This window comes from Peromyscus eremicus, chromosome 6 (genome assembly GCF_949786415.1).
Source record: "Peromyscus eremicus chromosome 6, PerEre_H2_v1, whole genome shotgun sequence".
Lineage (NCBI taxonomy): Eukaryota > Metazoa > Chordata > Mammalia > Rodentia > Cricetidae > Peromyscus > Peromyscus eremicus.
Window position 1 is genome coordinate 130,547,156 of NC_081421.1, and position 14,582 is coordinate 130,561,737.

Here is a 14,582-nt window from a genome sequence, read left to right on the forward strand (position 1 = left end):
TTGAATTTACTTTCCAATACTGCTTACTGGACCTATGTGGTATCTCCAATGTTGAATGAACACCCTACAGAAAAATCTTTGATTATATTCTTAATCAATCCCTTGGTATAGCATGGCCCATTTTTATGATGTTTTAGTGTATTACTATGATATCTGAGGAGGAAACAAAGGGTATATGAGGGCAATACCTTCTGTGACTATGAACATTTTTGAGTAGGCAAACTGTTTGCTCATCTGTATTTAGTTGTATAAAAATAACACTAATGTATATTCATCTCCAAAATTATAATTGGTTTCTGTCTAGGGAATCCATCAAAATGGAGGCTTCACTAAGGTGTGGTTTGCTATGAAAACCTTCCTCACACCCAGCATCTTCATCATTATGGTGTGGTATTGGAGGAGGATCACCATGATGTCAAGACCCCCAGTGCTCCTGGAAAAGTAAGAACTGATTCAGATCACGCTTAGAAAATGCTAATTTCCTATAATCTGCCATACTCCTATTTTGTGTGTCTGATTCAAGAAGCCCGTGTGTGACTTCAGCTAGTGAACTGATTAAGAGTTGTCATGAACTCTCTGTCTCCTTCAGATTTCACATACAAATTATTCTTTCAGAGTGCTCCTCCTCACATTGCTGTCTTTGCTGTTCTTCCCCATAGTCAGATTTCTCTTTTAATGGACCTTTCTCTGTTAGTGGATGAACTGTTTCACTCTCAACTGAATTCAAACCCTCCCACACACAGGAAGATGTTCCTGTAGATATAGTCTTTTTCTTTCTCACATCAACATCTCCTTTTTTGCTGTCTTATTTCTGTTAATATTACATATACATATGCTATATCATGAGAAAATGCTTTCTTCTGAAATAATCATGCCATTTTCTCCTTTTACAAGAATCCTCAAAGATCTTGCCTACGTATATGCTCCAATTCTCTCTTGATTCCACTTTAATATTGATTGATCTCCACTGTGGCATTTTACAGTCTCATGAATCACCTCCACAGTCCAAATCTAATGGTTGGTTTCTAGTCTTCACCTTCCTTGGACTCATGAGCAGCATTCTGCATAGCTGATCACCCTCTTTTCTTCACACAACCTTACTGGTTTTGGCTTGTTAGTCTCCTTTTCTGGCCATCACTTAGTCTTCATTACTTTTCCACATCTTTCTAGCCTCTTACACCGTTGAACCAGGGCAGAGACTTTGGACTTATTTTCTTTATTAGCTCTGCTTTTTCCAAAGTGATCTCTGGAAATTAAAAATTATTGTGTGATGATTCTTATTTTACATATTTGTCTTAACCTCTCCCAACTTTAGATACAAACATCTGAGCTATTTATTTAATATCTTCTCTTACATTGAAAAAAAAATGTAATACAAAGAATACTTGACTACTTTCTGCTGCCACCTATAGCTCTCCTAGGCCTCCCCATATTAATGAAAGACAACTCTTCTTTTTTACCTGCTGGACTGGAAAGAAGGAGTCTACTTAGTATTCTACTTGATATTCACACTTCTATTCAGTCTTTGTGATGTCTTACTGTCTCCATTGCTACCACCCTAATCTGATCACCCAAATCATTGCTCAGCTTAATGATTGGGTCAGTGATACCATAAAGACATAAGATAGTACAGTTATACTAAAGCATATGTATTTAAGAAGGCAATGGGGTTAAAGTGTGTATCTCTCAGGGGGCTCTATTTAGTTATACATAAGTTAGTGTGAAACTCCTTCATTTTCCAGAGATGCAAACTAGGACATTTTGTATCCCAGGGTGAAAACTTATAATGAATGCTAAGAAACTGATCAATTGGCTAAAGTCTGAATAAATAACGTCTCAGTTCTCAAAATTGGCTTCAGATGTTTAGTCTGCCCTCCAGAGTAACCTGGATCTTCTGTGTATTTTCTCAGAGTCATCTTTGCCCTTGGGATTTCCATGACCTTTATCAATATCCCTGTGGAATGGTTTTCCATCGGATTTGATTGGACCTGGATGCTGTTATTTGGTGACATCCGACAGGGCATCTTCTATGCAATGCTTCTTTCCTTCTGGATCATCTTCTGTGGCGAGCACATGATGGTGAGAACTCCTGGGGAAGGGACATCTGTGTGTTCATAGATGCTCTGAGAGTGTTGCTGAGCTGAAGCCTGCCTGCTTATGCCTCTCTTAAGCTATGGGGAGGTAAAAGAAATGAGAGGCCATAGTTCGAATTCTATTGCTGCAGATTCACATTCCTTCTTCACTAGTAACTTGATGAGTGTTTTGAGGCAAGTGCTCTAATTTCAGGCCCCTTTTTTGTGAAATGTAGTGGAAAGTCTTAATGTACAGTGTTTTGGTTTTTTTTTTTGTTTGTTTCATTTTAGAAAAAAAATGTGATAATTTAATGGAAGAGAAATATATGAAATCTGATCATTATTTTTATTTCTTGTCCTTTGACTTCCCTTCTGCTTGCCCCGGCCTTAAGAGCAGGCTAATCACCAGGGAATGTGTTCATACCTTTTTTCCAGCTAGCAGCTTGACCAAGTGACCTAGTGACCCCTTTTACCCAAGATACTGACCTCTTTGCGTGGCCTCAAATTCTATTTTAAGAGACTATGTGGTGATATTGTGTTCCCCAATATATTGTGCACCCTAAAATTATAATAAAATTATTATAGATAAAATTATCTGGGGTCAGAGAACAGAACAGCCACTAGATATAGAGACCAGAAAATGGTGGCACACATACCTTTAATCCTAGCATTCCAGAAGCAGAGATCCATCTGGATCTCTGTGAGTTCAAAGCCACACTGGAAATAGCCAGGCATGGTGACTCACACCTTATATACCTTTCTGCTTCCTGCCATCACTTCCTGAAATTAAAGGTGTGTGTGCCACCATTTTCTGGCCTCTATATCTAGTGGCTGTTCTGTTCTCTGACCCCAGATAATTTTATTAGGGTGCACAGTATATTGGGGAACACAATATCACCACATGCCTGGGTTACCATAATAAAAATAAAAATGACATCGTCCTTACATTGTGGCTAAGATGCAGTTATATCAGTAAGAACTTTGTTTTCAAGTTAGACTTCAGAAAAAGTGGTTTAAAATTGTTTATTTAAATTACATATATTTATTTGTGTGTGTGTGTGTGTGTGTGTGTGTGTGTGTGTGTGTGTGTGTGTGTGTGGAGTTCTCTCCTTCTACTGTGTGAGTTCGTTCCAGTGATTGATTTCATGTTGTCAGGCTTGGTTGCAGATGCTTTGATCGACTGAGCCATAGTGCTTGTGCAGGGGCTATTTTAAATTTATTTATGAATGGATCATTAAAATCAAATCTCTGAAGCCAGTTCCCTATGCAGGAGAATAGTGTAAGAAGAGGGAAATTTACCGACAGCCAAATTCCATCCTGAGGGGTCTTGCAACATGAAGACTTCTCCAGCAGAGATGCCCTGGCAATGAAATAAGCACAGCAGGGCCCCAACCAGGGTGATTGTTCACAATAAAATGGTAAAGGTCACCATCCATACCTGGACGCTGCAGCTAAAAGTTTTCCTGTATCCTGCCTGGTCCCACAGCTGCTCAGACCCAAGTAAACACACAGAGGCTTATATTAATTAAAACTGCTCAGCCATTAGCTCAGGCTCACTACTGACCAGCTCTTACACTTAAACTCAGCCCATTTCTATTAATCTATGTGTCACCACGTGTTCCATGGCTTTACCTGTGTGCCATTACATGCTGTTCCCTGGATGGCGGGCTGGCGTCTCCTCACTCATCCTTCCTCTTCCCAGAATTTTCCTCATCTGCCTGTCCTACCTATACTTCCTGCCTGGCTACTGGCCAATAAGTGTTTTATTTATCAACCAGTCAGAGCAACACAGTCACAGCATACAGAACATCCCACAGCAAGAGGCTGAGATATTTCTTATATATGTATCTTCATTTTCTTTCACTGCCCATCAAAAGGAATACTCCATGGTGGACTTTTGGCAAATGCAGGAGGCTGAAATAGGAGGATTTTGAGTTTTAGGCTAACCTGGGCTGTATCTCAAGACACTCACTGGAAAGCAGGTTGGGGAGGTGGAAAATTGTTTCTTGTGATGATGAAGATAAGAAGATAAATGACATAATGAAGTATAAACCTTAATGTCTTTATTCCTTGGTGATTGTTTTACCTTTGTAAACAAAAGTTATCAGCTAAACAACAATTTATTAAGTGGACCAAAAATTTTCCTAAAATCATTCTCTGTTATCCCACATTGCTTTGTGCATTCTTATTGATAGCCCCAGTGAATGGGGTTTGTGATGAATGTTCTCCCTCAGCTGACATGAGCATTGAGAGTTTTATCTTTTTGTTTCTAATGCTGTGATCTATCCCGAACATGGTAGGTGATTAGCTGGATCACCTATGGAATAGCTTTGCTCTTGTCCTTCTTCAATTTGCTTTTACTTAGGATCAGCATGAGCGGAATCACATTGCAGGGTATTGGAAGCAAGTTGGACCAATTGCTGTTGGCTCTTTCTGCCTCTTCATATTTGACATGTGTGAGAGGTAAGCAGTTATTGGAGTCACTCCAAGATGAAATGTGCCATTATGTGTCCACTTCCATCTTTCTGGGGGGAGTTTTGTTGTTGTTGTTTGTTTTTCGAGACAGGGTTTCTCTGTATAGCTTTGCGCCTTTCCTGGACCTCACTCTGTAGCCCAGGCTGGCCTCAAACTCACAAAGATCCACCTGGCTCTGCCTCCCATGTGCTAGGATTAAAGGCGTGTGCCACCACCACATGGCCTCTGGGAGGAGTTTTTAAATGAATAATGGTGGTTGGGGGTACATGGGATGAAATATTGAAGAGATCATATCCTCAGATGAAGTCTGTGATTAAATCAAAGGCTTATCCTTTTATATATGCAAACTGCTTGGGCTCTTCATATTCTAAAGCTCTACATCCCCTTATACTCTCTGAAGTTTGCTTTCTAAATATAGTACACCAACATCCCTACCATATTCCCCATGTCTTCATCCATTGTTACAGTGTTAAGGGAAAGCTTTGCACTGCCTTTGTATTTCATTTTCCATCTTGTTTGTTTTTGTTTTTATAGAGGAGTGCAACTTACAAATCCTTTCTACAGTATCTGGACTACAGATGTTGGAACAGAGCTGGCTGTATCCTTCCTTGATAAATTTGAGGCTTCATTTTTCTCTTCCTATCTGCCTGGCCTCCATGATAATTTTCTGTGGCTCAGTTGATACTCTATGTATGAACTCAGCCAGGGCTTTGGTCCTCAGACCAATAGCAACAATTAGAGATAAATAATGAGAAGAATTACTATGTGCTTTCAGTCTGTGAAAGCAGCCAAAGTAAGGAGCTTGCAAGCTCTCCCTGTGCCATGGGTTTCAGATCCTGTTCAAAGTTTCTTGTCTGAAGTATATCCTAAATATTCTATTCTGTAAGGTGTAGCAGCTTCTTCTTAAGCCATGGATGCACTTTCTGGCTCCTAGAACAGAGGTCACCTGTGTGGGAAGGAGTATTCTACTGTAGAAAGCTTGGGACCAAAGTCACCATTGTGCAAGCCTTCTGTGGGAAAACTGGGGTCTGAGGTCACTTGTATGCAGGACTTTCATGGTAAAGCCAGGCCTTCGTGTGAAGCTTTGACAGTAGTTTAACTGGATAACCACCTTTAGTTCCTGAGGCTCAGTGGAATTGATACTAAGGTAATTGGTTCTTGAGCAATGCTGAGGGTTCTGGTTGGCCCATATAATCACCATCTGCATCACTTCAGTGAAGAAAAATGAGTCTTAACCCATCCCTTTAAGGATGCTGGTTTTAAAATCTAATATTCTGAACACCATGTTTAATATTCTAAGGGAAAAAGTCTCTTCTCTGTAGTGAGAGGGCAGCCTGGCATTGTTTTCTTCCGTAACAGCTAGTACCTTGACATGTACCCTTGAATATACTTTGTCTTGTGGTGATGTTTATATCAGTTTCTTACTGTCACAGAATTTTGTGAGCAAAACAAATACATAGTGTCAGTACCTTTCAGATAAAAGATTTGAAATTCCTCCACTCCTCACCCTCCACAATGGCAATTGTACAAGACGAACAATTGCAACCTCTAGTTCAACCCTTTTATTTTACACATAGGATGAAGGGCAAGGGAAGCAAATAAAATTTCAAGTCCTGCACCAATTAACCATTTTCTCTTTATTCCAGGGTACTGTTGGTCATAGGAAAGAAGGAAGAATTGCATTAAATATACTACTTAATGAAAGGTGGATGTAGAGTTCATACCTGTCAAAGTACTGGAAAAACATAGGCAATTTGGGATCCAGTTGTTAGAAGAGAGAGGAGCTACAGTCTATTGTCTGCTATTCCTGACAGTTCACTCTTGTATAATATTAGAGTGACCAGCCTTGATATTTTACATCCCAGAAGCTCAGGAGAGAGAACTACTAACGGCGAGGACTATTTTTGGGAAATAGAATCTCAGCACACCAAGCTTTATAGTCCACTTGCTTTAATTCCTCTGGCATAACATCCTATTTACATAGCTTCAGTTCTGTTCTTGTGCCTAGCTCCTTTCTTTCCTGATTTCTCTCTATATTTATCTATTGCTCCCTCTAAGTTCTATCTTAATTCTCTCATCTTAATTCTGCCTCATCTAGGTCCTTTTCACCTTGTTCTTACCCAGCTAGGACTTCCCCATCTGACTCTTCCTCATCTTCCATCTCGTCTACATGTACTCTCTAGTCAAAATCCTCCTTATCCCTCCCCATTCTCTGTCTCTCTGTCCTCCCATGCCCTGGGAGTTCTGGTATATGTACACTTACAAGTGTCAGTAATCCCTTGGCAGTGCAGAGTCAGGCTTCCAGGGTCAAACGGAGGGGCAATAAAAATCACTTAGAGGGGCAATAACCATTAATTATCATTTGTAACCCCAAAGGGAAGTGACCAATGGGGAAATGAATTAACTAAAGGCTAAATTTGGGTAATATCTAAGAAGATGGATCTTATGTGCTCAACTATAGTCCTAAACGTGATTGGTAGAAAATGTTAAGAATCTATAAGTTGCTGAGTTAATGGGAGAAAATAAAACTGCCTTATTTTTTCTTATGGCTCATATCTATCTAAGCTATCTGCCGTTTTTCTGCAGGGTGGGGGAAAGTACGCTCGGTTGCTGGGAAACCTGTGTACAGCTAGATGCCTCTAATGATAGTTAAAGGGAGATCTGGAACTAGAGGTAAGATTTGGGAAAGGAGGAAGTTAAGCTAAATTGGCACATCCACCAGGCCTTCTCAAAGGGGTAGTCTTGTAGCTTGAGTTTTCCTGCCTGGCCCACGGTCAGGGCAAATCTCTCTCACCTGCCAGTCCCACAGCCGTCAGACCCAACCAAGAAAACAGAGACTTATATTGGTTACAAACTGTATGGCCATGCCAGGCTTCTTGCTAACTGTTCTTACAGCTTAAATTAATCCATTTCTATTAATCTATACCTTGCCACATGGCTCATGGCTTACCAGCATCTTCACATGCTGTTTCTCATCGTGGCGGCTGGCATTGTCTCTCTGACTCAGCCTTCCACTTCCCAGCTTTATTCTCCTCCTTGTCCAGCCGACACTTCCGGCCTAGCCAATGGCCAATCAGTGTTTTATTTATTGACTAATTAGCAACACATTTGCCATACAGAACATCCCACAGCACTTCCCCCCCCCCTTTTTTTTTTTTTCAAAAAGGAAGGTTTTAACCTTAACAAAGTAAAATTACATATAATTTGGGAATTTGGGCGTAGCTTCTCTTACTACTTCCTGCTGGAGGGGGGCGCTGTATCTTATGGGGAAACAAAGAAAATTTTAGGATTATGGAATAGTCCATGAGGCTGTATTGTCTGAGCCAGTTGCCTTGAATCCAATCTGAACGTTGGATTATCTGGGCCATGGTGTCATCGGAGACCTTTCAGGAGGTCTTGGCTGGTCAAACCTGATGTATCTTAATCTTGAACAAATCCATAGCCTCTGGCTTTCTGTGGGAACAAAAGCAGAAACTCTTTTCCAAAGTAACATATCCTTACATCTAAATTTTGAAGTCAAGATATCTTTAAAATATATATATTGGTTTAACTCAACAGATTTTACAATCAAATGTTTTTCTGCAGTTAAAAATCCCAAAGACAACACAATCCAGATTCTCTGTGTAATATCCATTTTTACGTGGCTTATTTTTATACTACCTTTACTGTCTCTTTAAAGACTTTATTTTTAAAAACTGTTTCTTTATATAACTGTATATATTCCTTTTTCTTTCTCTTTCAAGCCTACGTACATTTTTACACACATTGTAAACTATTACACCTGAATCTGTCTTATTGTGAATCTATTGCTTTAAACTGCAGCAGCTGTGGCTGCTGGCTCTGCCCACCTCAGCTTCCCAGCATGGCGGTGGTTTACCACGAGCTCTGGGAGCTATTGTGGGTCTATGCTTTTATCCAAGCAGCGTGTAGTCCAGAAACCTCTTTTTTTGTTTTGTACTAGCAAAGGCTAAATCCACCATGCAGCTTAATGTGCCACTTGCAGAGGCCTTATTCCTGCCATACTGTAGGTCGAGCACGCACGTTAGGAACCCACAAGTAGCTCAAACCGGCAGCTGCCGCTCAATTGAGAGAGACAATTTGGAAGCTGTTTTTAGCTCCGTTTTAGAATCTTTTTTCTCAGTTTTTAGGTGGAAACTCTTGCCACCACGTTGGACGCCATTTGTAGATGTAACCAACCTTCTTATTAAATAAGAAACACAGAACCAATGCAAAGAAGAAAGCCAAGAGGTCAGAGCTAAGAGCTAAAACCTTACCCTTCCTCCTGCAGTGGTCCTACCTCTCCGAACTCACTACCCCTGTGTTAATGTCTTTATATAGTGTTCCTGTTCTGCCTTCTCATTGGTTGTAAACCCAACCACATGACCGCCTCGTCACGGCCTGTCTGTATAGGCCTCCAGGTTTTCCTTGCTTGGTATTGAGATTAAAGGCATGTGTGTCCAATAATGGCTGTATCCCTGAACACACAGAGACTTACCCAGCTCTGCATACCAAGTGCTGGGATTACAAGTGTATGCCACCACTGCCCTGCTTTCCTATGGCTTGCTAATAGCTCTGACCCCCGGGCAACTTTATTTATTAACATACAAATAACATTTTAATACAAATAAAATATCACCATATAGTCTGGATGCTTAGAGAGTACAGAGGTATCTCTGATACTTTCCTCCGTCTGGGGATGGACCTGGCCGCATGCTGCCAATGATGATAATTACAGGGAGGCTTGAACTAGGGTTCTGGCTGACCATAGCTGTCATCACAGAAGGTTCTCTAAATATTCCTAGAAGTGGTTAAGTAAGGAGTTAGAGGTCTATAAAGTTAGTAAGGCTGTAAGAAAGGAGGGTCAGAGATAAATTATGTAAAGCTGTTACTTAATGTCCACCTGACCTAGGTAGGCAGTGTCTCCTTGTGGAATTTACTTTAAATCAGGAGACTTGCATGTGGACTGTTATTACTGTTAGTCCTTGAAAGTGGCTAAGGGAGATATATGATTCCAGAGGAAGCCTTTCCTGAGGCTGTTCTCCAAATACCTTGAATGTGTATGTTCAGAGAGTGATCAGTCCACACTGTTAGTGCTTCTGAGGGAAAAATCAATTGGGAAAACTATGAGGGCATACATGATTTTCATAATAGAATACAGCTGATATATAACAAGCCAAATAACACCAAAAGCTCCTTGGAATTTTGGCTTCCTCTGGAGCAATTCCTTGATCACTCTAGGTAGTGACTTTGCCATAACCAGCTGAGTTTTTATGATATATTCCTGGGGCTCACAGCAGTTCACACTGCTCTAGATCTTGCTGTGTCTCACAGTCTAGGCTCTAGTGGTAGGTCTCAGAATTTTCCTGATGGGTATACTATCTGGATCCACAGTCCCTGCCTTTACTGTATGTCCTCCGGGTCCTTGACAACCCCCCTTTCATTTGCTATTGAACTTGCTCCATTTATACATTCCCCAGGGTATCTCAGTCTTCTTCTTAGATAAGTCCAAGCACAACACAGTGATTTCCAAGCATGTTTACACTTGTTTTCTGATTCTAGCAAGTCTGATTAGGTATATGTAGGGTGGGACTTGGGCGTCTTTATTTGAGCTCTTTCATTGATTTTAAAACAGCTTCCCATTTAGTAACCAGTATCTACTATACTAGTGAGTTTCAATTCACAACACATTTGAATCTCGTCAAAACATGCTTGAAAGGTAGATTCTGATTCACTAGCTCTAAGAGGGACCCAACTCTATTTAGTAAAAATAGACTACACTTTTTCTCTTTTTCTTGGCTTAGAACACTGTTTGAATATTCCCTTCTCTGAAATTGTTGTGTCAGAAAACCCCAATCAGTGGTATCAGGATACCAGGTTTTAATAGTAGTACCTTCCTCAAAACCTCTTGAACACTTGGAGACAATGTTGTCACCAACACAGCTGGGAGGAGTTCTGTGCCCTCTTAGAACATGTTCTTGGCAAACCTACTCTTTCCTTCACTGTACGCTTGCAGATGGCTTTCATCATTGTGGCAGGGATCTGCCTCTGCCTCTATTTTCTGTTTCTGTGCTTCATGGTATTTCAGGTTTTTCGAAACATCAGTGGGAAGCAGTCTAGTCTCCCAGCCATGAGCAAAGTCCGGAGGCTGCATTATGAGGTAAGCAGCTATCTTGGCTCATTCTAGAGCTGATGCTCATGATCGCTAACTGGATATGTAAACACACAACTCTGGAAGTTGAAAGTTTTAGTTTCAAATACACATTAAGGAGACATCAAAATGAACTGGCCAGTAAAAGTGCTTGTCACACAAGCCCGACAAACTGAGTTTATTCTCTGGAACTCTCAGAGAAAACTGACACTTGAAATTTGTTCTCTGACCTCTACAAACTCACTGTGGCATGTGTGTGCCCAAAGTCTCACCTCTCCCTCTTCCCCACCCCCCGTGTGTGTGTCTGTCTATAGCACGCACACACACACACACACACACACACACACACACACACACACATAAATAAATAAATAAATAAATAAATAAATAAATAAATAAATAAATAAATAAATAAGCAAAATAAGTAGACATTAAAGACTTCTCATACAGGGTCCTGGGACAAATAAAAAGGCACCCAAACAACTATTTCCTGAAGTTTTCTGGGGTGTAAACATGTTCTTTTAGTAGTAAGATAAAAACTTGCCCAGTGGGTTCTTTAGGAAAAACTTTTGATGGAACCTAGGTGCTTACTGTATGGGATGGGATACTGAACTACATAGAACTGGCTTAGCTTGGGGTATGGCTTTCCTTCTAACCCTTGCAGATTTTAGCCCAAATAATCTGATTTCCAGACTTAAAGAAAAATACTATTGTTTGTGTGTGTATATGATGTATGAGTGAGTATGCATGTCACAGCACAAATGTAGAGATCAGAGAACAACTGTGTAGATTCAGCTCTACTTTGTCTTTTACATGGATTTAAGGAATTAAATTAAGGTTACTAAATGTGAGTGGCAAATACCTTTATCCTCTGAGCAATCTTTCTGACCCATGCTTCCCTGATTCTTAGTACTCCACATTCTCTAAAATAGCCAGTGGGTGCTCAAGTAGAGTTCAGTAATCTGCTTCTAGGTTATATTAGTTATTCAAGAGAAACACCTAGCCTCCTCCAATCTCTGATGAAGGTGACACTAGATTCATTGCTTAAATGGCTTTTTATGTGAAGAGAGGAGAAACTGCAGAATCATGGAGCACAGCAAGTCTTCACAGAAGACACCTTAATCACTAGGCACCATTCCTTAAATCCTGATTTTTTTTGGAAACAAAAAGCACTTTCTCAAGCTTGTCTGTTTCTAGAGCTGGAGTGAAAAATGAGAACTTTCAACCAAATCAATTTCACTTTGATTAATACACCCCCCTCTCCAAAAAAAAAAAAAAACCAAAAAAACAAAACAAAACAAAAAAAACTGGAGAAATTTTATTACAACTGAAGAAAACTTTTATTTGGTAACTTTGAACCCTTATGGAGAATTATATAACCTATTTATCAGGGAACTTGTTAGCTTAATGACTTGTTGTGAAGGTAAATTTCTAGGCTCCAGCATCATTGTTTCATGAGATATAAGAGCATAGAAAATATGTTGCCTAAGAATTTCCTCTGTGTGTGTGTGTGTGTGTGTGTGTGTGTGTGTGTGTGTGTGCATGTATGCAGAGAAAGAAAATGAATATATTAAACTACTATTCCTGTCTTTCCTAATAGGGTCTGATTTTCAGGTTCAAGTTCCTCATGCTTATCACTTTGGCCTGTGCTGCCATGACTGTTATCTTCTTCATCGTTAGTCAGGTGAGTAAATCCTAAGCCTTCTCAAGAGACTGTCCCTGGAGTGGTTTCCACCGATAGCCCAGGAGATTTTGCAGAGCTGCTGAGGACAAAAGCAGAGAGGCTTATTTTGTTTAGCTAACAACCTTGTTTGTTTAGATCACTCCAGCATGGAACTTTACACAGGCTGGTGACATAGACTGGCTTTCCCCTTCCAATCCTACCTTGTAGAAAGTTGCTAAATAGACAAACCTGTAGCCATATTGAAGAGATATTTCATTTAAGGGAGCAAACATTTCAAGACCTGTGGCATAACACTGACAAACATGTAATAATTTGATTGGGTCATTACCTAGCATTAACAAAGATCCCTTGACAGGCCTTTAGCCATTCTATGTGATAATTACATTGCTACCTAAACATGAACATAATCAAAAGTCCCACTGATAGAAACTTATATTTATACTATTTCTAAAACTCAAAGTTTGATATATTTTAAAATTTCAAAAATGATGATTATAATTTTAAAATATTGATTACTTACTTTGAAAAGTGAAAAAGTCTATCTAAAATCTGATATGTTATCCACATATTAATCAGATGGGTTTCACAAAGTTCTTCTGAGGTAAGTAGGATAGGAACTGTTAGCCATATTTTCAAAAATATAATTCCCATGGCTTCTGGAGTGTTTTCATATACTCTGTTTTCCAGAAATGTATTAATTTAGTGGGATATTTAGCCTTTCTTAACATTAACATTAATTTTTTTCACTGTACAATAGTAGTATATATAGAAGTGATATTGCCAAGTATTTAGTAGAGTCCCTGGTGTGTCATAAGCATGAACAGCTGTGTTAGTAACTTACCAGAATTCATATAAGTTGGAGACTAGAACTTAGTCATTCTGGATCTTTTGCTGTATCTATTTGGACAGCACAGAGCAGCATTCTGGTAGAGCTTTAGGAGAAGGGTGATTTATCTTTTCATCTGCTAGCAAATTCTCTTTAGTTCATCAACTCTGTGTAGATTCCTTTGACAATCTAGTGAAGCTATGGTTCTCTTCTCAGAATGCCTCTAATGAATAAGTAAAGTAAAATATTTTCTATTTCAAAGGAATCATATGTATACAATTATATATATTTAATTATATACATTACAGATAACTCATACTTACTGTAAATATGTCCTCAGCATCTACTTTGCACAAAAATGACATTTCATGGGTAATGCTAATATCATAAAGATTTCTTTTGTACATTCATAACTAAAGGAAATATCAACTTCAATTAGAAACTATTGAAAATAAGAATACTTTTTTCCCCTGCTCAGTTCAGACACCTTTAATTCCATCCAAGGGAACCACAAGTTTTGAGCCTCTAGCTCCCACTGGGATGTATTGGGTTTCTGGCTCTGTTCAAGGTTGACTGCATGTAGAAATAAACAATATACCTACATGTGTTTGCACATTATTCAATCCATCTTCTTTTACTTGTAATAGGAGTGTGTTTGTATCAAACTGTTTATAAAACCTTGGAAACTTCACTCCAAATACAGTAAAGCCGTTGCTAATTCTGGATGAGTTCTTTCAAAATTTTTATTACATTTATTTGTGTATGTGTATCACATGTGCCACAGGAGTCAGTTTTCTCCTTCCACCATGTGGATTACAGAGATAAAACTCTGATTATCAGTCTCATCGACAAACATCTTTATCAGCTGAGCCATATCTCTGGCTCCTGATTCATCTTTAATGAAGTTAAGGCTCAAATACTCATATTCAAGGAAAGGGTTAGGGTTTGGGTTAGGCTTGACTCCACCTTTGTCTAGTTTTTTTGTGTGGTCAATTTGCTTCCTGGTTCCTCCAGATGCTCAGCAATATGCTGTTGTTACACAGCCTCCTGAGTTCCTTGGCTGAGAGAATAGGGAACCCTCATCCAGAAGTGGAGTCTCCAGTAAGATATACCATGTTCTCAGGAACCTGAAAGGGAAGAGAACTTTCCTGAGGCCTGCCTCTGCCATTTTGCAAAGCTCTAGTCCTCTCATACCCACTTTGGGGCCACTGATTTAACTCTGCAGAACTCCTTCCACCTGAATTCTAGAGAGAGTAATCCTCAAGACGGCTTTGCTTTGCCTGAATTTAATCATGTGCATGTTTGACTGTTGCACATTTTAAAGTGGTAGAAGCTATCTTATGACCAAATTTGCAGCTTTTCTTTTCACAGTAAGAT

The 14,582-nt window shown here is 39.5% G+C and overlaps 1 protein-coding gene across 1 annotated transcript in view; it reads left to right on the forward strand.

The window, feature by feature from the left end:
• The window catches only part of Wls (Wnt ligand secretion mediator), a 106,847-nt gene that overhangs the window by 72,431 nt on the left and 19,834 nt on the right, over nucleotides 1–14,582 (forward strand). Inside the window, exons 5-10 of the mRNA XM_059266518.1 lie at nucleotides 305–441; nucleotides 1,911–2,079; nucleotides 4,438–4,535; nucleotides 5,082–5,145; nucleotides 10,561–10,704; nucleotides 12,296–12,379. Of these exons, the coding sequence (XP_059122501.1) occupies nucleotides 305–441; nucleotides 1,911–2,079; nucleotides 4,438–4,535; nucleotides 5,082–5,145; nucleotides 10,561–10,704; nucleotides 12,296–12,379 (696 nt within the window). The remainder of the gene's footprint in view (nucleotides 1–304; nucleotides 442–1,910; nucleotides 2,080–4,437; nucleotides 4,536–5,081; nucleotides 5,146–10,560; nucleotides 10,705–12,295; nucleotides 12,380–14,582) is intronic.